The sequence below is a fragment of the Dendrobates tinctorius genome, unplaced genomic scaffold (assembly GCF_039654945.1).
Source record: "Dendrobates tinctorius isolate UK_male_01 unplaced genomic scaffold, ASM3965494v1 ptg000033l, whole genome shotgun sequence".
Taxonomy (NCBI): domain Eukaryota; kingdom Metazoa; phylum Chordata; class Amphibia; order Anura; family Dendrobatidae; genus Dendrobates; species Dendrobates tinctorius.
The window spans coordinates 19,331,432-19,355,171 of NW_027361701.1; the positions used below are offsets into that span (position 1 = coordinate 19,331,432).

A 23,740-nucleotide genomic window follows, 5' to 3' on the forward strand; every position below is an offset into this window, starting at 1 on the left:
CACCCATTTACAGTGACTAAAAAATTACAAGCTGAGGATTTAACTCCTGGCATTTTTATAAGGGAGTGGAAGAACTTGCTATTTTGCCTGTCCCAAAGAGGAGGTCTAATCGCAGATGGCATTTCTGCTTCAATGAAACGGAGAGAGAGACACAGCTATTGGAAAATAAAGTTTTTCTAGCAGCTGTTTAGGTGGACCCAAGTCATCGTATACTGCTTGATGATCAACAGCTTACTAAAGGAAAAGAAGATCTGACTGAGGTAGCAGTTAGGATGAGTGGCCTACAGGACTGCCAGGAGCAAGAGGACTTGGGTCCTGACAGTGCTACTGCTGCCATATCTTCATCCTCATCAGATGAGGAGTTTGAATTTGAAAAGTATTTGGACGACATGGAGCAGGCAAAGCGTTGCCGCAAGGAAAAAGATTTCACTCCGTCTCCTATAGCAAGGAGATTGACCATATTTCAGCAAAATGTTTCACTTGCTCTCAAAGAAATAGAAAAATTCAACCGTTCATCAAAACTGACTGTGCATGAGGCAATTCCTTTATACCTGGAAATTGTTAGAGATGTTGCCCATGTGGTTACGGCTTTGCCTCCAACCCAAGTTAGTGTTGAGAGGTTGTTCTCTGGCCTAAAAATTATTAGGTCAGATTTGAGGTCATCTATGAAAGAGGATCTGATGGAGGCAATTCTATTTCTTAGAACAAACTCATAGACTGCACAAATGTTACTTAGTATGTTTTTGTTGAAAACTGTTTTTTGCCACTTACGGTACATAGTTATATATATTCGATATTACATAAAACCTGCAAAAGACAAAATGAGCAAAAACCCTGCTGTAACTAAATAAGTAAAAGCAAAAGTGCATCTAAATTATACAGAGTTTTTAGTAATACTGTTTTTGATCAAAAGTAGCATGAAAGCCTTCCCACCACGACACGGTAACTCTGTCTAATATTAGAACCCTTGCCTTGTGTCAAAGTTGACCTCAATGTGTGAACAAGGGCAGACAAAAGGACTGGGTCCCAAACAGTAGACACCAGTCTGGGGAAACCTTATATACAATTTCCAGCTCAGGAGAGGGAGGCCACACCCCAGCTTGCAAAGAATGCAAAAATACAAAGAAAAAAACCACAAACATTGAGCTTGGTTTGAGTTGATACACATGCAGCATTTAAAATGGCAATATAGAATTAATCTTCAGCTCACCTGGTCCAGTGTGCCCAGTCCTCCTTTCCATGATCTCGGTGCACGGAATGAATCCATCCCCATCTGGGAGAAAATTCTTGGGGAAAAAAAAACTTTTGTGGTTCCAGCACACGATATAGGAAAATTAAAAAGCCTTTATTTAGTCCATCATTAAAAATTACAATACCAAATGTAATAAAAGCATGTGTAGGCTTACGCATTTCAGATCATATTTGACCCTTAATCATAGCATGTATTACTAAAAACTCTTATTTAGATGCAGGGTTTTTGCTCATTTTGTCTTTTGCAGGTTTTGTCTTATGGCCAATGTCAACATGCATTTATATGCTGCATGTGTATCAACGCAAACCAAGCTCAATTTTTGTGGGTTTTTTTTATAGTGTATTACATATTTACAATTTATTACAGTTTTTTGTGTTCTAAAGTTATATTCCAATAAATATATATTATGTTCTATCTAAATATATTGATTATTGCATCATAAAAATGATTAAATGTCTGATGTTCACATTGTACTACAATAAATTTTTTACTTAAATATAAGCAATATATGTGGGAGTCGGAGTAAGGGAAATTGAGGAGTCGGAGTCGCAGGTTTGGCTTGCCGACTCCACAGCCCTGCTGCAGCTGGTACCAACCTATTGCGCGGTGCCACCAGCGGAACACCGTCGCACCACACACACACACACACCCACACAGCCTCTTGCGCGGTACCACCAGCAGAACACAGTCGCACTGCGCCTGCGCAAATTCCGCGCAGGCGCAGTGAATCACTCGGCTGATCCCGGCGGCAGATGCTCGACGTGTCCACAGGCAGAGAAAGCCAGTCACATTAAAGGGGTTTTCCCACGAACAAAAGTTGATTTTCAAATTGTCTGTGTATGACCGTGTACGGAGCATACTACATCTCCTGGGCAGGGGAGGAAGCAAAAGACAATACTGACATTACAGCAGGGGATCACAGAGTATTAATTTTGTGATGTAAAATATTTCACGGACTGCTTTTAAACAATATTTTACCTTCCAAAATGTATCCTCTGCGATCTCCTGCTGTAATGTCAGTATTGTCTTTTGCTTCCTCCCCTGCCCAGGAGATGTAGTATGTTCTGTACAAGGTCAGACACAGGGGTGAGAGAGCTCAAAACAGGACAACACAGCACAGGAAGGAGAGAGACAGCAGACAAGGGGGACAGACAGGTCAAAGAAGAGAGCAGACGGTAGAAGTCAGCACATGGGGAAAGAGAGTGGATAGGTGGGTGAGAGCACATGGGGGGGGATTCTCAACGCTGCGAAGCCTGCTCTCATCGTGACATTAAGCTCTCAAATGGACCAAAGAGAATCATCGGATGTCATTTATCTCAACTTCTCTAAAGCATTTGACACTATCCCACATAAATTGGTAAGACGAGAAAGCTCAGGCTAGGTAAAATGAGTGTAGATGGGTAGATAGCTGGCTTAGTGATAGAAAACAAAGAGTGGTTATTAATGGTGCATACTCAGATTGGGCCAGGGTTACTAGTGGGGTACCACAGGGTTCAGTATTGGGCCCCCTACTATTTAATATATTAATGATCTAGTGGATGGCTTACACAGTCAAATATCAGTATTTGCAGATGATACAAAACTATGTAAGGTAGTTAACACAAAGGAGGACAGTTTGCAACTACAGACAGATTTGACTAAATTGGAGAATTGGGCTGAAAAATGGCAAATGAGCTATAAGACAGATAAGTGTAAGGTTATGCACATGGGAAGGAGAAACAGATGCTACAATTACTTACTAAATGGGAAACTGCTGGGGAAATCAGACATGGAAAAAGACTTAGGCATCTTAGTCAATAAGAAGCTAAATTGGAGTGCCCAATGTCAGGCAGCTGCCACCAAAGCAAATAGGGTCATGGGATGCATTAGAAGAGGTCTGGGGACAAGAGATGAAAACATAATTCTCCCTCTGTACAAATCACTCGTCAGACCACACTTGGAGTATTGTGTGCAATTTTGGACGCCGGTGCTCAAGACATTACTGAACTTGAAAGGGTTCAAAGACGGGCCACTAAAATGATAAATGGAGTTGGTTCACTACAATACCCAGAAAGGTTATCAAAATTAGGTCTATTTACTCTAGAAAAGAGAAGACTTAGGGGAGACTTAATATATATGTACAAGTATATCAGAGGGCAATACAGAGATCTCTCCAATGAACTGTTTGTGCCAAGGACTGTGACAAGAACAAGGGGGCATTCTCTTCGTTTAGAGGAAAGACAATTTCTGCACCAGCATAGAAGAGGGTTCTTCACGGTAAGAGCAGTGAGGCTCTAGAATTCTCTTCCTGAGGAAGTGGTGATGGCCAATTCACTGAATTTAAGAAAGGAATGGATGCTTTTCTTGTGATTAACAGTATAGAAGGTTACGAACAACATATTATAGGTAGATGGTTGACCCAGCTTAGGGGAAGGAATTTGTTTCCCTATGGAGAAAATTGGCTTCTGCTCTGTGGGTTTTTTTTGCCTTCCCCAGGATCAACAATGCAGAACAGCTGCACTAAAAATAGGCCGAACTAGATGGACATAAGGTCTTCCTTCAGCCTTCAAAACTATGTTACTATTTCCGCCCTCCATCTAGTATGGTAATATTTTTGCTTTCTTCTATACCTTACCCCATTATAATTCTAATCTTATTTTTATTTTACATTTTTATTTTTTGAGTTTTTATTGTTTACTTATTTTTTTATTTCTCTTTTCTTTCTTTTTACATACGTTTGTGCAATTGTCTTATTTATATATTTTTGTATTTATTACCTGTGACAACTGAGTGATTTTTTTTAGCTATTAATGCAATTTCTAAATTACTGAAAATTATAATATCTGTTTTTCCGTGTTGGCACCCATCTTAATTGTAGTGCTACTTTTACCCTTATTAATAAAGGTGTTTTAGATATATTTTTAGTCTCATTGATTTTTATCCTTGCTCGGTGTTCCTCTTTTTCAGAGTGCTCAGAGAGGTCGACTCGGGGAACCAGGAGCGCCCCCGTGTTGTACCTGAGCCGGAAACTTTTGCCGAGGGAAGTGGCATATTCGACCATCGAGAAGGAGTGTCTGGCCATGGTGTGGGCACTGCAACGTCTGCAGCCCTACCTGTATGGGCGCACCTTCACGGTGGTAACCAACCACAACCCTCTGAGCTGGTTGCACACAGTGTCCGGAACCAATGGAAGGTTGCTCTGCTGGAGCCTTGCCCTTCAACAGTACGATTTTACGGTACAACATAAAAAGGGCAGTGAACATGGTAATGCCGATGGGTTGTCCCGCCGGGGAGAACCCGCCAAGGTGCGGATGGCCGATTACAGAGAGGTAATGCCTCCGTAGGGCCCTCTAAAAGGGGGAGGTGTAATGTAAAATGTCTGTAAGGCAGAACTTTCTAGAATCCTCAATTCTTTCCAGAAAACCACCTTGTCACACAGCAGGATCCCCCTCCTTAACAGCCTGTGTCCGCACTGGTAATAGGACACTTCCCCTATAGCATTTGGCCCATCTCCACAAAAAGGAATGTTAATTAGTTAAGGGAAAAGATCTTTGTTCTGGCCGAGGCTGGAAGCCAGTATATGGGAAGTATTAAAACAAGTCATATTGCAAAAACCATACAACTCAGAGATATAACAACCATATCACTGCGTAGGCAACGAAAGCAGCTTACCAATCTCTAATTTTCATAATCCTAATCCCTCCAAAACCTGAGATATGGATTGCCCCCAAACAGAGTGTCCTAGGTATGGCATGCTTGGTGTCTTCGGATTCTATTCGGTGGGTCACAAACAATGGTGCCCTGTGTGTTGGTACGGGCTTTTCTCATTTGGATACAGTTATTCTGAGTTTTGAGGCCAGGTCGTGGCTTGGAGAGAGGGGGGTTGGACCTCTCCGGACCGCCCATTGTGAGGTCACAGACCCTGGACTGTGGGTATTCCCTACCAAATTCCAGTCAGTTGTAGCTGGAGTCTTGATGCTGACAAGAACCCCAGATGAGTGGAGACATGTGGCTCCGCCTTCTTGCCTCACATGGCTTGCCTAAAGAATCATGAGCAACTGTAAATGTTACTTTCTGTTTTCATCCTTGTTATTTTTTATATATTTGCATTGTACATATTTAATGTCTCAATTTATTACAACTTTTGTATTTGTAATCACTGCCCGACTTTGGGGAATACATCGTAAAATTATCAGCTTGACTCCATGCTCTAAGAAACGAACTATGCGCCTTTTTTAGATAATCGTTACTAATTTGGGGTTAGTCTAGAACCCTCTTAATTCTTTGATTAAGTAAAGCGTGGCTGGTGGCAGCGTGGCGTGCGCGGCTGGCGAGGCTAGCTGGCAGTACAGACGGATCTTACATGCTGAATGAGAGGCTGCGGCCACAGCATTGATAATTCCCTTACTTCAGTAGGCTAATTGCCCATGCACAACAAGCAGCCCGTCCGGCGACTAATTATCCTAGGTGCAGATCCCTGACTGACCTGAGGGTAAGGGGGGTGCCGGAGAGCTGCGAGTTCCAAAGTGGAACTGAGAAAGAGGGATATACGTAAATCCCCGCAGTTCTTGGAAGGTTGTTAGCAGTGGTGGGGCATCCAAAATACCCCCCTGCGGTAAATTGTTAGAGCAAGATTAGCTTGCTGTATTTTTGTCACGTGGTGCCGGTGGTGGGATAACTAAGATAAGCCCCCACTGTGCCTGTGATAGCCGTGTGCCGGCAGTGAGTCACGTCCCTCCGTCCGCTGACAAACCCATGTCGGTGGTGGGATCGTGACATTTTGGTGGCACGGGGTCCGCTGTCCGTCGCAATTTGGTGGCAGCGGCCCATCTGTTCGTCACATATTGGTGGCAACGGTGGGCTGTTCGTCACATATTCAGTCCCCTCTGAAATGTAAAGTGCTGCGGAATATGTCGGCGCTATAGAAATAAAATTTATTGTTATTATTATTATGTTTTAGTCTTAGCATGTCAATTTATATAGCGGAGACGTTCAGTCTCCAACGCATAAAATACCCATTCATTATCATTAGATGCGATAATGCAGTTTTATCTTCTTAGTCACATGCGTATTAAAGGGAAGGTGCCGCAATTTTATATAATTTGCAAAAAAATAGTAAGTAACAAAACATGTTTTTTCAGCAAATGTTGTACTAACCAGGATTTATGGTTTGTTTGTAATAATGTTTTAATGTAGCCACTGGGCGCTGACATCTTGATTTGGAGATCTGTGGAGGACTCATACAGTCTGCAAACATGGCCGTCCCTGGACATTGGAGACTGCGGGTCGGCTCCCGACCCACATTGCAGCCTCATTAGCAGTGAACTGGGCACACCCCTGTGGGCTGCACCATTCACTGCTGTAGGTGTGGCTGGGCGCCATTTTACTGTAGCCCAGTGCTATCTGCTGAGCTCCACTTACCCTCTATCACAGGACCACTTGTGGCATAACAGGTCCTGTGTTGTGAGGAGAGGCTGTAGATATGGAGGTGGTCAGCAGAGGAGAGTACCGCTCACTGGAGCCAGAGGATGGAGAGTGGCGAGTGCGGGTGACTTTCCTCTATGCTCCTCTGTCCTGCTTACTCCAGGCTCGGCCCTGTGCTTACTGCTCTACTGTGTTCTTTTGCTCTGTCTCAGCCTCCTCACTCACAGCCCCAGTGATCTCCGGTAATCTGACACCTTCCTTTTTATGAGAGCTTTTATGGCTGTCTGAGGAGGACAGTGACTTATACAGCCCATAGTCTAGTGTATAATTGGGGGGGGGGGGGCTGGAAGTTTCACCAGTGTGGGCATATCTGTAATACTGTCTTGTGTGATACTGCCTGCTGAGCTGTGTATCTAATCCTCTCCTGTGTGATACTGTCTGCTGAGCCGTGTAACTAATCCTATCCTGTGTGATACTGCCTGCTGAGCCGTGTAACTAATCCTATCCTGTGTGATACTGCCTGCTGAGCCGTGTATCTAATCCTATCCTGTGTGATACTGCCTGCTGAGCCGTGTATCTAATCCTATCCTGTGTGATACTGCCTGCTGAGCCGTGTATCTAATCCTATCCTGTGTGATACTGACTGCTGAGCCGTGTATCTAATCCTATCCTGTGTGATACTGACTGCTGAGCCGTGTATCTAATCCTATCCTGTGTGATACTGACTGCTGAGCCGTGTATCTAATCCTCCCCTGTGTGATGCTGACTGCTGAGCCGTGTATCTAATCCTCTCCTGTGTGATACTGACTGCTGAGCCGTGTATCTAATCCTATCCTGTGTGATGCTGACTGCTGAGCCGTGTATCTAATCCTATCCTGTGTGATGCTGACTGCTGAGCTGTGTATCTAATCCTCTCCTGTGTGATACTGACTGCTGAGCCGTGTATCTAATCCTATCCTGTGTGATACTGACTGCTGAGCCGTGTATCTAATCCTCTCCTGTGTGATGCTGACTGCTGAGCCGTGTACCTAATCCTCTCCTGTGTGATGCTGACTGCTGAGCCGTGTATCTAATCCTATCCTGTGTGATGCTGCCTGCTGAGCCGTGTATCTAATCCTATCCTGTGTGATGATGCCTGCTGAGCCGTGTATCTAATCCTATCCTGTGTGATGCTGCCTGCTGAGCCGTGTATCTAATCCTATCCCGTGTGATACTGCTCTCCTGAAATACTCTGTGCTGCTGTCACCCTGCTGGTTTTATGTGTGATCTACATGGTGGTATGAACTATATGGCGGCATTATGTGTGAAGTATATGGCGGTATTATGTGAGAACACTATGGCAGTATTATCTGCTAAAAGGGGACCCATTCTAGGGTGGTTCTGGCTGAGCACCTGCACACGGGTCAGGGGTAATAGGTGCAGTCAGGGGAGGGCTGGTGAGGCAGCTGAAGAGAGGGGTCTCATTTTTATCGTTACTGTATGGCTACATTTCCCCCCAGCCTGCTTCCCAGCGTCACCCCGGACTGCGCCTGTCGCCTCGCTTTCACACATCGCCAGGACAGGATCTGAGGAGGGGAATGGGGTCTTTGCCTGCAAAGTCTGGATCAGAACAGGCCATCAATCAGCAGAAATGTTTCCTGGATTTCTGTGGTGCTGTCACCCTGCTCCTCCCCCATATATCTCCCTCTGTGCCCCCCCATAGACCAGCACACTGCTCTCCTGAAATACTCTGTGCTGCTGTCACCCTGCTCCCACAATCCTTGCTGCCTGCCATCCTCGGTGACCGAAGACCCCATTCCTCTCCTCAGATCCTGTCCTCGCGATGTGTGAAAGTGAGGCGACAGGGGCCTGATATATGGTGGAAGGAGCAGAGTGACAGCAGCACAGAGTATTTCAGGAGAGCAGTGTGCTGGTCTTTGGGGGGGCGCCCTGTTCGGTGCCAGGGATTGTACATAGAGCGCTGTGTTTTATACGCATGGATGGACCGTCTGCTTGTCTGCTCCACAGAAATCCAGGAAACATTTCTGCTGATTGATGGCCTGTTCTGATCCAGACTTTACATGCAAAGACAGTCAGTAACTTTGCAGGCCCCATCAAAATGGCTGCTCACTGTGTTCCTAGATGTCATAGGTTTTTGTGCCAGATTTCAGTAGCTGCTCCCCCTAGTGTTAACAAGTGGAAATGCCAAACTTTTTAAAATTATTTTTCATATTTTGCAAAATTAAAAACAAATGATAATATTTTTTAAGAAAATGTAAACATTAATTCTTTACATTTTTTCAATTGCTGAAAAAAAAATTTTGGGATGGCACCTTCCCTTTAAGTGCGAGAACGCAGCTTACCACGCATGTGTACTAATTTAAATAATGTCATACTTTGTTTCAGCCGGAAGTATACTACAGTTCTGGCGATGAGCTGAGCTGACCGCAAGAACTGCTGTGCACGTGACCGCCGGGGATCGAGCTATCTCCGGTGAGAACGACCAGTTCTCATTTCAATGCCAGAACACAACCCCCCTGGACGTTTTTCTTACAAGCAAGAGATGCTATCTAGCAAACCCTGCAAACTGACTACAGAAGGTAAATTACTTATTGTCAGCATTCTGTAGCCCAGATATGCACTGAGATTATGTGAAAAGCCCGGACAACCCCTTTAAGTTGTATTTGCGGATCGCCGTTTTTTCCCTGCTATCTAAGCATCACTCTGCTTGAAGCCTCTATACACTGCGCAAGCGCAAAGCGCCTGCGCAGTCTGGCTCCAGAGTTACGCCACCCCCCCCAGGAGATTGTCGGCACACGCACCCCCCCCAGGAGACTGCCGGCACAACACCTTACCGATTCGGTGTAGCCGCACCACAGCAAGCCCACTCTAGACATGAATCGGTGCCAGCGCCATCCGCGCTTACCGCCGCCATTTTCTTGAAGACACACTGCCGTGAGTCTTCAAGAAAATGGCAGCGGTCAGCGCAGGCGCTGCTTCTGGCGCTACAACACGCCCAGAACAGGACAGCGCTGGACACAGGGAACAAAGGGGAGTATAAATGTTTTTGGTTTCTTTTAATGTGTGCAGTTTAATAGGGGTGAGGGGGACCATGCACACCAGGATTGGGGAGGGGGGGCGAGGGGACCATGCACACCAGGATTGGGGGGCGAGGGGACCATGCACACCAGGATTGGGGGGCGAGGGGACCATGCACACCAGGATTGGGGGGCGAGGGGACCATGCACACCAGGATTGGGGGGCGAGGGGACCATGCACACCAGGATTGGGGGGCGAGGGGACCATGCACACCAGGATTGGGGGGGTGAGGGGACCATGCATACCAGGATTGGGGGGGTGAGGGGACCATGCATACCAGGATTGGGGGGGTGAGGGGACCATGCATACCAGGATTGGGGGGGTGAGGGGACCATGCATACCAGGATTGGGGGGGTGAGGGGACCATGCATACCAGGATTGGGGGGGTGAGGGGACCATGCATACCAGGATTGGGGGGGTGAGGGGACCATGCATACCAGGATTGGGGGGGTGAGGGGACCATGCATACCAGGATTGGGGGGGTGAGGGGACCATGCATACCAGGATTGGGGGGGTGAGGGGACCATGCATACCAGGATTGGGGGGGTGAGGGGACCATGCATACCAGGATTGGGGGGGTGAGGGGACCATGCATACCAGGATTGGGGGGGTGAGGGGACCATGCATACCAGGATTGGGGGGGTGAGGGGACCATGCATACCAGGATTGGGGGGGTGAGGGGACCATGCATACCAGGATTGGGGGGGGTGAGGGGACCATGCATACCAGGATTGGGGGGGGTGAGGGGACCATGCATACCAGGATTGGGGGGGGTGAGGGGACCATGCATACCAGGATTGGGGGGGTGAGGGGACCATGCACACCAGGATTGGGGGGTGAGGGGACCATGCACACCAGGATTGGGGGGGTGAGGGGACCATGCATACCAGGATTGGGGGGGTGAGGGGACCATGCATACCAGGATTGGGGGGGTGAGGGGACCATGCATACCAGGATTGGGGGGGGTGAGGGGACCATGCATACCAGGATTGGGGGGGTGAGGGGACCATGCATACCAGGATTGGGGGGGTGAGGGGACCATGCATACCAGGATTGGGGGGGTGAGGGGACCATGCATACCAGGATTGGGGGGGTGAGGGGACCATGCATACCAGGATTGGGGGGGTGAGGGGACCATGCATACCAGGATTGGGGGGGTGAGGGGACCATGCATACCAGGATTGGGGGGGTGAGGGGACCATGCATACCAGGATTGGGGGGGGTGAGGGGACCATGCATACCAGGATTGGGGGGGGTGAGGGGACCATGCATACCAGGATTGGGGGGGGTGAGGGGACCATGCATACCAGGATTGGGGGGGTGAGGGGACCATGCACACCAGGATTGGGGGGTGAGGGGACCATGCACACCAGGATTGGGGGGGTGAGGGGACCATGCACACCAGGATTGGGGGGGTGAGGGGACCATGCATACCAGGATTGGGGGGGTGAGGGGACCATGCATACCAGGATTGGGGGGGTGAGGGGACCATGCATACCAGGATTGGGGGGGTGAGGGGACCATGCATACCAGGATTGGGGGGGTGAGGGGACCATGCATACCAGGATTGGGGGGGTGAGGGGACCATGCATACCAGGATTGGGGGGGTGAGCGGACCATGCATACCAGGATTGGGGGGTGAGGGGACCATGCATACCAGGATTGGGGGGTGAGGGGACCATGCATACCAGGATTGGGGGGTGAGGGGACCATGCATACCAGGACTGGGGGGTGAGGGAACCATGCATACCAGGACTGGGGGGTGAGGGGTGAGGGACGGCGGAACGCACTAAATATAAAATATCTATAACGGTCTAAGCATCACTCTGCCTGAAGCCTCTATAGACTGCGCAAGCAAGACGCGCCTGCGCAGTCTGGCTCCAGAGTGACGCCACCCCCCCAGGAGATTGTCGGCACACGCCCGCCCCCAGGAGACTGCCGGCACAACACCTTACCGATTCGGTGTGGCCGCTGTTGTGAACTCATTTTCTGGTTTACTTCTGGCTTCTGGTGAGGGTGGTGGAGCTGGCTGTGTTGACAGAGGAGTCGTGAGTTCTCCATCCGGGCTCCCTCTGGTGGTGACAGTAGGTAATGAAGCTGATCTAAATGGCAGAGACCTGCCACCTGAGCAGGAGGACTGCGAGTGGACATCAGGAGTCTCTGACTGGATTTAAGACAACTGACTCCCTAATTTTGTGCTGGTGATTTTTTCCTGCCCTAAGGTTCTGGTTTCCAGTTCTGTTCCTGCCTTCTCAAGCTAAGTGTGCTCTGCTATTTTTTCACATGAGATTTGGTCTGGTTTACTCAGTTTTTGTGGTCAGCCAGCCCCTGCTGGGGATGTGCTGAATTTCCATTCTTATGTCTCTGTTTATGCCAGTTTGCTTTTTGTCCCTGATCAGATTGGTCTCTTTTTGCTCTGTCTTCAGAATATACCTGAGTGCTGATATAGGGAATTGAAGTCTAGCGACTTCAGGGTTTTTGTTATCAGAAAGTGTTGGACAATTTTTGGCAGGGTTTGTGCGTGATTGCAGACAGCATCTTTCCTTTCCTGTCCTTTCTAGTGTGGGCCCCATCGTTTGCTCAGCCTATTTTTCAATCTGTGTTTGTGTTTTCATCTTGTCTCACCGACAATACGTTTGGGGGCTGTCTATTGCTTTGGAGTCTGCTCTGGGGCAGTTTAGATTTCCCCTTTTCTTGCTTTAGGCTTATTTAGTTCTCCGGCTGTGACGAGGCGTCTAGGATCATCGTAGGTACGCTCCACGGCTACTGCTAGCTGTGTGGATAGGATCAGGGGTCTGCAATCCGCTTAGTTACCAACCTCTCTGGTTTTCTGTGGCTTAGCTTGTTTTTCCTCCTCGGTGACCCATACATAACAGGCCGCGCGGTCTTGCTCTGATGACAGGGGAGGGCAGGTTGTGGTGTCGGAAGCGGCGCATGCACAGTCCGGCGCCATTTTGTGGAAGACACACTGTCTTCACACTGCGGTGTGTCTTCAAGAACATGGCAGCAGAAAGCGAGGACTGTGCAGGCGCTGAGTCCGGCACCACAACACGCCCACTCTAGACATGAATCGGTGCCAGCGCAGTCCTCGCTTACCGCCGCCATTTTCTTGAAGACACAAGAAAGTCTTCAAGAAAGTCTTCAAGAAAATGGCAGCGGTGAGTGCAGGCGCTGATTCCGGCGCTACAACACGCCCAGAACAGGACAGCGCTGAACACAGGGAAGAAAGGTGAGCATAAATGTTATTTTTTTTAATGTGTGCCGTTTAATAGGGGTGGGGGTGACCATGCATACCCCGAAAGGGCAGTGAGGGTGACCATGCATACCCCGAAAGGGCAGTGAGGGTGACCATGCATACCCCGAAAGGGCAGTGAGGGTGACCATGCATACCCCGAAAGGGCAGTGAGGGTGACCATGCATACCCCGAAAGGGCAGTGAGGGTGACCATGCATACCCCGAAAGGGCAGTGAGGGTGACCATGCATACCCCGAAAGGGCAGTGAGGGTGACCATGCATACCCCGAAAGGGCAGTGAGGGTGACCATGCATACCCCGAAAGGGCAGTGAGGGTGACCATGCATACCCCGAAAGGGCAGTGAGGGTGACCATGCATACCCCGAAAGGGCAGTGAGGGTGACCATGCATACCCCGAAAGGGCAGTGAGGGTGACCATGCATACCCCGAAAGGGCAGTGAGGGTGACCATGCATACCCCGAAAGGGCAGTGAGGGTGACCATGCATACCCCGAAAGGGCAGTGAGGGTGACCATGCATACCCCGAAAGGGCAGTGAGGGTGACCATGCATACCACGAAAGGGCAGTGAGGGTGACAATGCATACCACGAAAGGGCAGTGAGGGTGACAATGCATACCACGAAAGGGCAGTGAGGGTGACAATGCATACCAGGATTTGGGGGGGGTTAGGGGGACAATGCATACCAGGATTGGGGGGGGGGGGGTGAGGGGGACAATGCATACCAGGATTGGGGGGGTGAGGGAGACAATGCATACCAGGATTGGGTGAGGGGTGTTAGGGACAGCAGAACGCACTAAATAAAAAATAACGTAAAGTGCGTTCCCCGCTCGGGGTCCACCGTGCAGAAGGTGTTAACACTGCTGCTAGCTAATGGCGGACGTGCAATATGGCGGTATTACGCACGCGGATTTAACGTCACCCAGGTGCGCTGAGCGATCTCTATTTACTCACAGAGATGCCTTAAGTGAAAAACACAAAAAGGCTGAGCCTGTTAGCGTCACAGGTCTCAGAGAAGTGCACGCACGGTATGTGGTCACAGGAGCTGGGCCCTAGGTAGAGGATCTGCGTCTGTCTACACCTACCGTGCGTGCGGCGTCGCAACTGCGGACGCCAAGAGGAGCTGCAGACTGCAGCGCGGCGACAGACACTGCCGCTAGCCGACAATGCCCGGAAGCAGGCGCACTGTCAGACGCTAGTAGTGTGGTGGATGCTGTAGTGGCTTGTAGCTTGCCACTGGCTGGCGCTGACTCTATAGCCAAGTCCCTATACACACTCGTCATACCAGAGGGAGGGGATCTTAATAAGTCATTCGCAGGTTCATGCATCCATCACCATTCACACAGTAGCAACTAGAGACTATATTAGTGCATGGCCGAGCGGCCATGCAAACCTTTTATAGCCAGGACCTTCCGGAAGCTTCCAGATCCCTGAGATGGACCAATCAGATTTGGAGAAGGACCTGGACATGTGGCTCCCGATCTCCATTGGGAGATTATCTCGTGAGCATGCTCAGTGGAGCGACAGAAGGACTTAGCCTCTGGAGAGATTTGCTGCTGAGCAGCCTGCATTGCCATTGCTGACCCAAAGGTGGCAGCAATAGCCAGCCCCACAGAGCAGGTCTGGCAGAGCATCTAGGAAGCCAGGATTGCTGAGCAATCTCCTCTGTGGTCTAAAGACAATGGGAGACCGCAGAATGTGAGGCTCTGGATTCCTGTTGAACCGCTGCAGGAACCCGACGCATAACAAGGGGACCATGCATACCAGGATAGAGGGGGGTGAGGGTACCATGCGTACCAGGATAGAGGGGGGTGAGGGCACCATGCGTACCAGGATAGAGGGGGGTGAGGGCACCAGGATAGAGGGGGGTGAGGGCACCATGCCTACCAGGATAGAGGGGGGTGAGGGCACCATGCATACCAGGATAGAGGGGGGTGAGGGGGGTACCATGCATACCACAATAGGGATGAGGGGGTGCCATGCATACCAGGATGAAGGAACCATGAATACCAGTATATGGATAAGGGTGTCCCATGCATACCAGGATTGGGGGTGAGAGGACCATGCATACCAGGATTGGAGGGTGAGAGGACCATGCATACCAGGATTGGGGGGTGAGGGGTACCATGCATACCACAATAGGGATGAGTGGGTGCCATGCATACCAGGACTGGGGGGGTGAGGGAACCATGAATACCAGTATATGGATTAGGGGGTACCATGCATACCAGGATTGGGGGGTAAGGGTACCATACATTCCAGGATAGGGATGAGGGGTGCAGCACATACCAGGATGGGAGATCATATACCAATAAAAATGACCGCCACCCGGGCGTACAACGAGTTCATAGCTGGTTTGTTATAACAGGGAAAAAAAGGCGATCTGAAAAGGTTTTTTGCAGTCCGTTTTTGCCGGAGAACGCAAAAATCATGGCAATACGGCTCACAAAAACAGCCCATAAAAACGAGCCGCAAAAAAAACGGCAAATTTAAAAGTAGCCTTAGGCGATGCAGTAAGTATGGTTTAATTAAGATCTATTAATGGAGTCTGTGTCATTATTTCAATTAAAGGACATTACTCTGAATGTGTGTTTATTTACCATATAACTATAGGATTAGTAATAGATAGGTGTCATATAGTTGCCTCTCCAATACCAAGCTGTGGGCATGATGTTACCGGACAATACAAAGGTGACATCAACCCCACAAATATTACCCCACTTGCTACCGCTACAGGACAAGTGGGAAGAGCCGGGTAAAGTGCTACAATTGGCACATCTTTGGGTCAGCTGCGGGCTACTATTTTTAGGCTAGCTTCACACTACCGTTTTGGGCCCCAGGGCACGGCCGCAAAGCCCCGCCCCCTCCGGTCATCTCCGCCTAGTATCGCACACGGCTGCATACCCTATCTTTAGCATAGGGTGCGCAGACCATGCGCTAGAATTTTGCATGCGCTGCGCCCTTTTGACGGTGCTCCAAGCGCACCAAAATGCAACATGGTGCGTTTGGCGCACACCGGCGTACCGTCAAAAGGGCGCAGCGCACGCAAAATTCTACTAGCGCACGGCCAGCGCACGGTCTGCGCACCCTATGCTAAAGATAGGGTGTGCAGATCGCATGCAGCCGTGTGCGATACTAGGCGGAGATGACCGGAGGGGGCGGGGCTTAGCGGCAGCCGTGCACTGCGGCCCAAAACACTAGTGTGAAGCTAGCCTTTGGCTGGTAAAGGCCAAAATCCATGGGCCTCGCTAGCCTGAGAATACCAGGCCGCAGCTGTCTGCCATTTCCTTGGCTGGTTAACAAAAATAAGGGGACCCCACGCTATTTTTTTGGGAGGGGATCCCACTATTTTTGCTAACCATCCAAGGTAAGCAGACTGCTGCGGCCGGGTATTATCAGGCTGGTAAGATTCAAGGATATTGGATACTTATCAGCCTGAAATACCAGTCCCAGTAGTCTGCTTTGCTCTGGCTGGTTAACAACTATAGGGGGACCCCCACACTATTTTTTTTTCATTAAAAAGAAGGGGACCTCTCTGCTTTCCTCCACTTCCTGTGTCGTGTACTTCTGGCTGTGTCAGAAGATTCACCATTATGTAAGTTAGTGTACATGCATAGCAAGCTGTGTTCCCACACTTAATACACGTGACTAAGAAGATAATGAGGTTTTACCACATCTAATGATAGTGAATGGGTAATTTATGCAGCTACATAAATTGACATACTGCGGTCTGGAAAGACGCACTACATGTCCATATCTGCGGGTGAGCCGCCGCAAATCCCATCCACTATGCTGTAACAGCTGGATGCTTCAGTTTGGATGCTACGGATGTACACAGCATCCAACCTGCAGCGTTTACTGACTGTAGGAATATACCTCAATATATCTGTTCACAGGAAATCACTTTTTTCCCTTCCCAGAAATCAGCTTTCAATTAGCTTTATTTCAAGTGACAAAAAAAACGCATCCAATGAAAAAAATGCATCAAAAACGCAGGTGACATACCAGTGACCTCAGATGCAGATTACACCTGCGTCAAATCCTGAGCCATTCCTGATGATGTGCACATACCCTAAGACGTCTACAGTGGAGTTGTTCCTGTGAGGACCCCGCTCCAGTCGTTCCTGTGAGGACCCGCAGCTCAACTAGCTCCAGTCACCTCAGTAATGAGCCATCTACAGTGGAGTTGTTGCTGTGAGGACCCCGCTCCAGCAGCTCCAGTCACCTCAGTACTGAGCCATCTACAGTGGAGTGGTTCCTGTGAAGACCCGGCTCCAGTCACCTCAGTGCTGAGCTGTCTACAGTGGAGTTGTTCCTGTGAGGACCCCGCTCCACTAGCTCCAGTCACCTCAGTACTGAGCCATCTACAGTGGAGTGGTTCCTGTGAGGACCCCGCTCCAGCAGCTCGTCAAGACCCCGCTCCACTAGCTCCAGTCACCTCAGTACTGAGCCATCTACGGTGGAATGGTTCCTGTGAGGACCCCGCTCCAGTCACCTCAGTACTGAGCAGTCTACAGTAGAGTTGTTCCTATGAGGACCCCGCTCCAGTAGCTCCAGTCACCTCAGTACTGAGCCATCTACAGTGGAGTGGTTCCTGTGAGGACACCGCTCCAGTCACCTCAGTACTGAGCCATCTACAGTGGAATTGTTCCTGTGAGGAGCCCGCTCCACTAGCTCCAGTCACCTCAGTACAGAGCCATCTACAGTGGTTCCTGTGAGGACCCCGCTCCAGTCACCTCAGTACTGAGCCGTCTACAGTGGAGTTGTTCCTGTGAGGACCCCGCTCCACTAGCTCCAGTCACCCCAGTACTGAGCCATCTACAATGGAGTGGTTCCTGTGAGGACCCCGCTCCAGTCACCTCAGTGCTGAGCCATCTACAGTGGCGTTGTTCCTATGAGGACCCCGCTCCACTAGCTCCAGTCACCTCAGTACTGAGCCATCTACAGTGGAGTTGTTCCTGTGAGGAGCCCGCTCCAGTCACCTCAGTGCTGAGCCGTCTACAGTGGAGTTGTTCCTGTGAGGTCCCCGCTCCACTAGCTCCAGTCACCTCAGTACTGAGCAGTCTACAGAGGAGTTGCTCCTGTGAGGACCCCGCTCCACTAGCTCCAGTCACCTCAGTACTGAGCAGTCTACAGAGGAGTTGCTCCTGTGAGGACCCCACTCCACTAGCTCCAGTCACCTCAGTACTGAGCAGTCTACAGAGGAGTTGCTCCTGTGGGGACCCTGCTCCACTAGCTCCAGTCACCTCAGTACTGAGCCATCTACAGTGGAGTGGTTCCTGTGAGGAGCCCGCTCCAGTCACCTCAGTGCTGAGCCATCTACAGTGGAGTGGTTCCTGTGAGGACCCCGCTCCAGCAGCTCGTCAAGACCCCGCTCCACTAGCTCCAGTCACCTCAGTACTGAGCCATCTACGGTGGAATGGTTCCTGTGAGGACCCCGCTCCAGTCACCTCAGTACTGAGCAGTCTACAGTAGAGTTGTTCCTATGAGGACCCCGCTCCAGTAGCTCCAGTCACCTCAGTACTGAGCCATCTACAGTGGAGTGGTTCCTGTGAGGACACCGCTCCAGTCACCTCAGTACTGAGCCATCTACAGTGGAATTGTTCCTGTGAGGAGCCCGCTCCACTAGCTCCAGTCACCTCAGTACAGAGCCATCTACAGTGGTTCCTGTGAGGACCCCGCTCCAGTCACCTCAGTACTGAGCCGTCTACAGTGGAGTTGTTCCTGTGAGGACCCCGCTCCACTAGCTCCAGTCACCCCAGTACTGAGCCATCTACAATGGAGTGGTTCCTGTGAGGACCCCGCTCCAGTCACCTCAGTGCTGAGCCATCTACAGTGGCGTTGTTCCTATGAGGACCCGGCTCCACTAGCTCCAGTCACCTGAGCCATCTACAGTGGAGTTGTTCCTGTGAGGAGCCCGCTCCAGTCACCTCAGTGCTGAGCCGTCTACAGTGGAGTTGTTCCTGTGAGGTCCCCGCTCCACTAGCTCCAGTCACCTCAGTACTGAGCAGTCTACAGAGGAGTTGCTCCTGTGAGGACCCCGCTCCACTAGCTCCAGTCACCTCAGTACTGAGCAGTCTACAGAGGAGTTGCTCCTGTGAGGACCCCGCTCCACTAGCTCCAGTCACCTCAGTACTGAGCAGTCTACAGAGGAGTTGCTCCTGTGGGGACCCCGCTCCACTAGCTCCAGTCACCTCAGTACTGAGCCATCTACAGTGGAGTGGTTCCTGTGAGGAGCCCGCTCCAGTCACCTCAGTGCTGAGCCGTCTACAGTGGAGTTGTTCCTGTGAGGACCCCGCTCCAGCAGCTCCGGTCACCTCAGTACTGAGCCGTCTACAATGGAGGTTACAGTGAGATCCTCCCCGCAGACACTCCATCATATTCGCCTCACTAGTCAGCTGTGTGGAATGGAGTTGCTGGAAGGAGGCCCTCACAGGAGACGCTCCAACCACAACCCCTCACACCAGATGCAAGTCATGTCCAGGCAGTTAGTGCAGATGTCGCGACATTTCTTCCCTTTTTGCTTCATTTATTATCAAATATGCGGTTACGTTACCCACCAAAGCCTTTGATGAGCTCAGTGAACACCCCGGGGTCGCTCTCCATCAGGCACCATTCTCCTGCACTGCCCGCCATCGCTTCCACAGTCGCGGATACACACTGACAACTCCTGTGACCATGTGCGCCGTGCAGCAGCTGGGAGAGAAGAGGCCGCGCTCCCACCTTCCGGTCTCCACTGACGCAGAGAGACTGCTGCCTCCACAGCACGCTTCAGACTGTGTGTCGGTCCTATCACACGGTTATGTAACGTTATAGGGGTAAACCCGGACACCGGCCTGCTGATCGCCTTCAAACGAGAAAAAAAGATGTTTTCTGCGTGTCCCCGTGTATGCAGGCGGCCATGCTGCCGGAGCCGCGCACCAGGTGGCTCGCTGTACAGTACGTGATGGTCGCATTATGCGGAGCAGCGCCCCGGATCTGCACAGCCTGGCTCTGCAGTCTAAGGTTCTGTTTCCGGGGTGACAGTTATTTTCCTTTTAAACGCTTAGAAAGTCACACCAGTATCCAGATGTTAAAGGACTAATGCAGAGCAGTGCAGCTGCCCCAGGTGAGTGGGCTTTACTCTGTGTTATGGAGCCTAGTGGTTGCGGTATTCCTCTGTATTGTACCTCTACTTTGTGATCTGCCTGTATTTAATGTGGGATTACCTGCAAGGTTGTGTGTTGTCGCCTGCCTGCCTAGTTCAGGGTTTCTAGTACATAATGGAGGTTCTGGTTTGGTCACTTATCCTAAGTTATGCAGAAAGATTCTAAAAAGAGTCAATATTGAGTTTTATAAAAAGGTAAAACGATCAGGGAGACCTGCGCTGAAGGGCTAAACAGAGGCTACCAAATGGACAATTCTAGGTCATATGCACCACTTAAATGAAATACCGGTACAGCAATAATGCAAAGATAAATACAACGTACTCATGCACATAAAAAATGGTAATAGCATAAAATAATCCTGAATCAGACAGGAAAGCACTCACGAAAAGAAATGCTGATGACGTGAGTTGCAGAGGATGATTAGCATGTAGGTGGTGCCAGTGCTGGCCTGGAAGTGCAGAGCTGCAAGGAGCAATGAACCGAGCGTTCTCTGTGATAAGCAGGGGTGCACGCTGTAGCAGTTACATACCAAAAGTGGTAACCTAGGCACAATGAAGAACGGTATTGCCATAAAGATCAGTGCACAATGGGCGTCCTCCCAGATAAGGAAAGTGTGCGTGAGGGAAAGCTCCGGCCCATAGCGTCCCTAGAAACCCGCTTGGAGACGGCTGCGGGCTGACGCCGACCCGCATTTGACCTAGCAGCTGGGGAATTATTAGTGTTTAATTTTTGGGTAAGCCGCTTGTGTGATTTTTTTTTTTGTTTATTTAAAATGAATTTTAAAAAAATATTTAGAATTGAGTGTCCTCAGTGGTTGATACCTTTTATTGGCTAAATGAAAAGATGGTAACACATTGCATCAGGGTCGGACTGGGGTGCCTAGGAATTGACTCTAGGGGAATTGACTCTAGGGGCCCACCTTATGGCTACCATAAAAGGTTTTATTATTTGTTCATTTTTTGGCCTGTCACTAAAATGTGTGCATTTTATCAAACTATACAGTGTGCAATAGAGAACTGTATAGTGCACTGCACTACATCAAAGTGTTTCTTGCTAAGCAACTTTATTATATTTGATAACGGAATCTGTTATTTACAATCAGTAGTAGTTTTTGCACACATGGACATTCCTTGTCCTAGGTAGATCACCTAGCCCCTTAGTCAATTTACAGGGAACCTGTCAGATCCCCAGTGGACTCAGAACCACCATGCATGTATAAGCACCCTGCCTAACAATCCCTGTATTACATTACATACATAAACTGATCTGTAGAAAAAATATTTCTAAAGTCCATTTATTATACGTAATTAGGGCTTTGACCAGTCTACACTCCTGATCATGAGCATTGCACCTCTCTGAAGCACCGTACACCCAACATCAGAGGATCAATGCAGTGAAGTCGCACATGCGCGAGGTAAGGGTCCTGTTACACTAAGTGACGCACCAGCGATCCCAACAACGATATGACCTGGTAAGGAGCGCTAGTGCGTCGCTACTTGGTGGCTAGCTGTCAAACAGACAGATCTCTTCAGCGACGCAGCAGCGATCCGTATAATGACCTCGGCGGTCGTTGGTACCTTGTCACACAGCAGCTATTCTGACGACTCACACCGAGGTCGCTCCTCCTTGTTATGGCGTCAAACACAGCAATGCATGCTGGCCAGCGGGACACCAGCGATCAAAAAATGGCCCAGGACATTCGAGCACGATCAGCGATATTGCAGCGGGGGCCCAGTTGCCGCTACGTGTCACACGTAGCGAAATCGCTGGCGAGGTCGCTGCTGCGTCACAAAACCTGTGACGTTTCAGCAATCTCGCTAATGATCTCACTATGTGTGACGGGGCCTTTAGTATAGCGATAACGCCGGCGCTTGTCATGTTCTCATACCCACATGGGCGTGATAGCATCTAAGTTTGTCGATTAGTCTGGGGACACCAACGCCCTCACGACTTGTCAAAGCCATCATTTACATATCATCAATGGACTTTAGAAATACTTTTCTACAGATCTGTTTATGTGTGTAATTAATACAGGGACTGTTAGGCAGGGAATTTACATATGCAGACACAAATGCTGGTGGTTCTGGGGGACGGAGGACCTGACAGGTTTCATTTAACCCCTTCCTGACATCCGACGTACTATCCCGTCCATGGGACCCGGGCCCCTATGCCCATGGACGGGATAGTACGTCTAGCGCGATCAGCGGCGCCCACGTGGTGAGCGCCGCTGATCGAGGCCGGGTGTCAGCTGATTATCACAGCTGACACCCGGCACAGTGTGTCAGGGGCGGTCAAGGACCGCCCCTGACAAGTTAACCCCTTGCATACCGCGATCAAACATGATCGCGGTGTACCAGGGGTTAAAGTGAAGCATCGGCAGGGAGGGGGCTCCCTCCGTGCTTCCCTGAGCCCCCCACGGCAGCGCAATGTGCAGCGCTGCTGCGGGGGGCTCCTTTCCTGCAGGCCCTCGAATCCAAGATGGCGACGGCGGCCTGCAGGAAGCTGGCTTCCTCAGTGCCTGCAAAGCACAGGCATAAGGAAGTCTGCACACTGCCTGTGACAGATCGCTGATCTGTCACAGTGATCTGTGATGTGACAGATCAGCGATCTGTCACAGGACAGTGATGTCCCACCTGGGACTATGTAATAAAGTTAAAAAAATAAAAAAAAGTGTTAAAATAATTTTAAAAAAATCGCCAAATAAATTAGAAAAAAAAAAAATATTCCCCCAATAAATCCATTTTTTGGAAATAATAAAAAAACAATAAAAGTGCACATATTAGGTATCGCCGCGTCCGTAATGACCCGCCCTATAAAACTGTCCCATTAGTTAACCCCTTTAGTGAACCCCTTAAAAAATAAAAATAAAAAACGAAGCAAAAAATAATGATTTATTATCATACCACCAAACAAAAAGTGTAATAACGCGCGATCAAAAAGACGCAAATAAATATCAATGGTACCGCTGAAAACGTCATCTTGTCCCGCAAAAAAACGAGCCGCCATACAGCATCATCAGCGAAAAATTAAAAAAGTTATAGCTCGCAGAATAAAGCGATGCAAAATAATTATTTTTTATATAAAATAGTTTTCATTGCATAAAACCGACAAAACATAAAAAAAGACCTAAATGAGGTATCGCTGTAACCGTACTGACCCGAAGAATAAAACCGCTTTATCAATTTTACCGCACGCGGAACGGTGTAAACGCACCCCCCCCCCCAAAAAGAAATTCATGAAACGCTGGTTTTTGTTCATTCTGCGTCCCAAAAATCGGAATAAAAAGCGATCAAAAAATGTCACGTGCCCGAAAATGGTACCAATAAAAACGTCAACTCGTCCCGCAAAAAATAAGACCTCACAAGACTCGGTGGGTCAAAATACGGAAAAATTATAGCTCTCAATATGTGGTGATGCAAAAATTATTTTTACAATAAAAAGCGTCTTTTAGCGTGCGTCAGCTGCCAAACATAAAAACCGCCATAAATAGTAAATCAAAACCCCTGTTATCACCCCCTTAGTTAGGGAAAAATAATAAAATAAAAAAGTATGTATTTCCATTTTCCCATTAGGGTTAGGGCTAGGGTTAGGGGTGTGTTGGGGTTCGG

The 23,740-nt window shown here is 49.4% G+C and overlaps 2 protein-coding genes across 22 annotated transcripts in view; one reads left to right on the plus strand and one right to left on the minus strand.

Annotated features, from left to right (window-relative positions):
* UCHL5 (ubiquitin C-terminal hydrolase L5) overlaps window positions 1-19,891 on the minus strand; it is a 539,393-nt gene extending 519,502 nt beyond the window's left edge. For 2 of the 7 annotated variants that reach the window (XM_073573022.1, XM_073573021.1), the window contains exon 1: window positions 19,545-19,891. In XM_073573022.1, coding sequence (XP_073429123.1) covers window positions 19,545-19,620 — 76 coding nt within the window. In that variant the 5' untranslated portion in view covers window positions 19,621-19,891. The remainder of the gene's footprint in view (window positions 1-19,544) is intronic. The other 5 variants (XM_073573025.1, XM_073573020.1, XM_073573023.1 and 2 more) reach the window with 5 other exon arrangements.
* Window positions 19,892-19,938: 47 nt separating this feature from the next.
* The window catches only part of FOXRED2 (FAD dependent oxidoreductase domain containing 2), a 1,046,175-nt gene continuing 1,042,373 nt past the window's right edge, over window positions 19,939-23,740 (plus strand). For 14 of the 15 annotated variants that reach the window (XR_012231658.1, XM_073573006.1, XM_073573007.1 and 11 more), the window contains exon 1: window positions 19,943-20,092. The gene's annotated coding sequence lies outside the window, so the exon portion shown is untranslated. Of the gene's footprint in view, window positions 20,093-23,740 lie in introns of all 15 variants that reach the window. The other variant, XM_073573008.1, reaches the window with a different exon arrangement.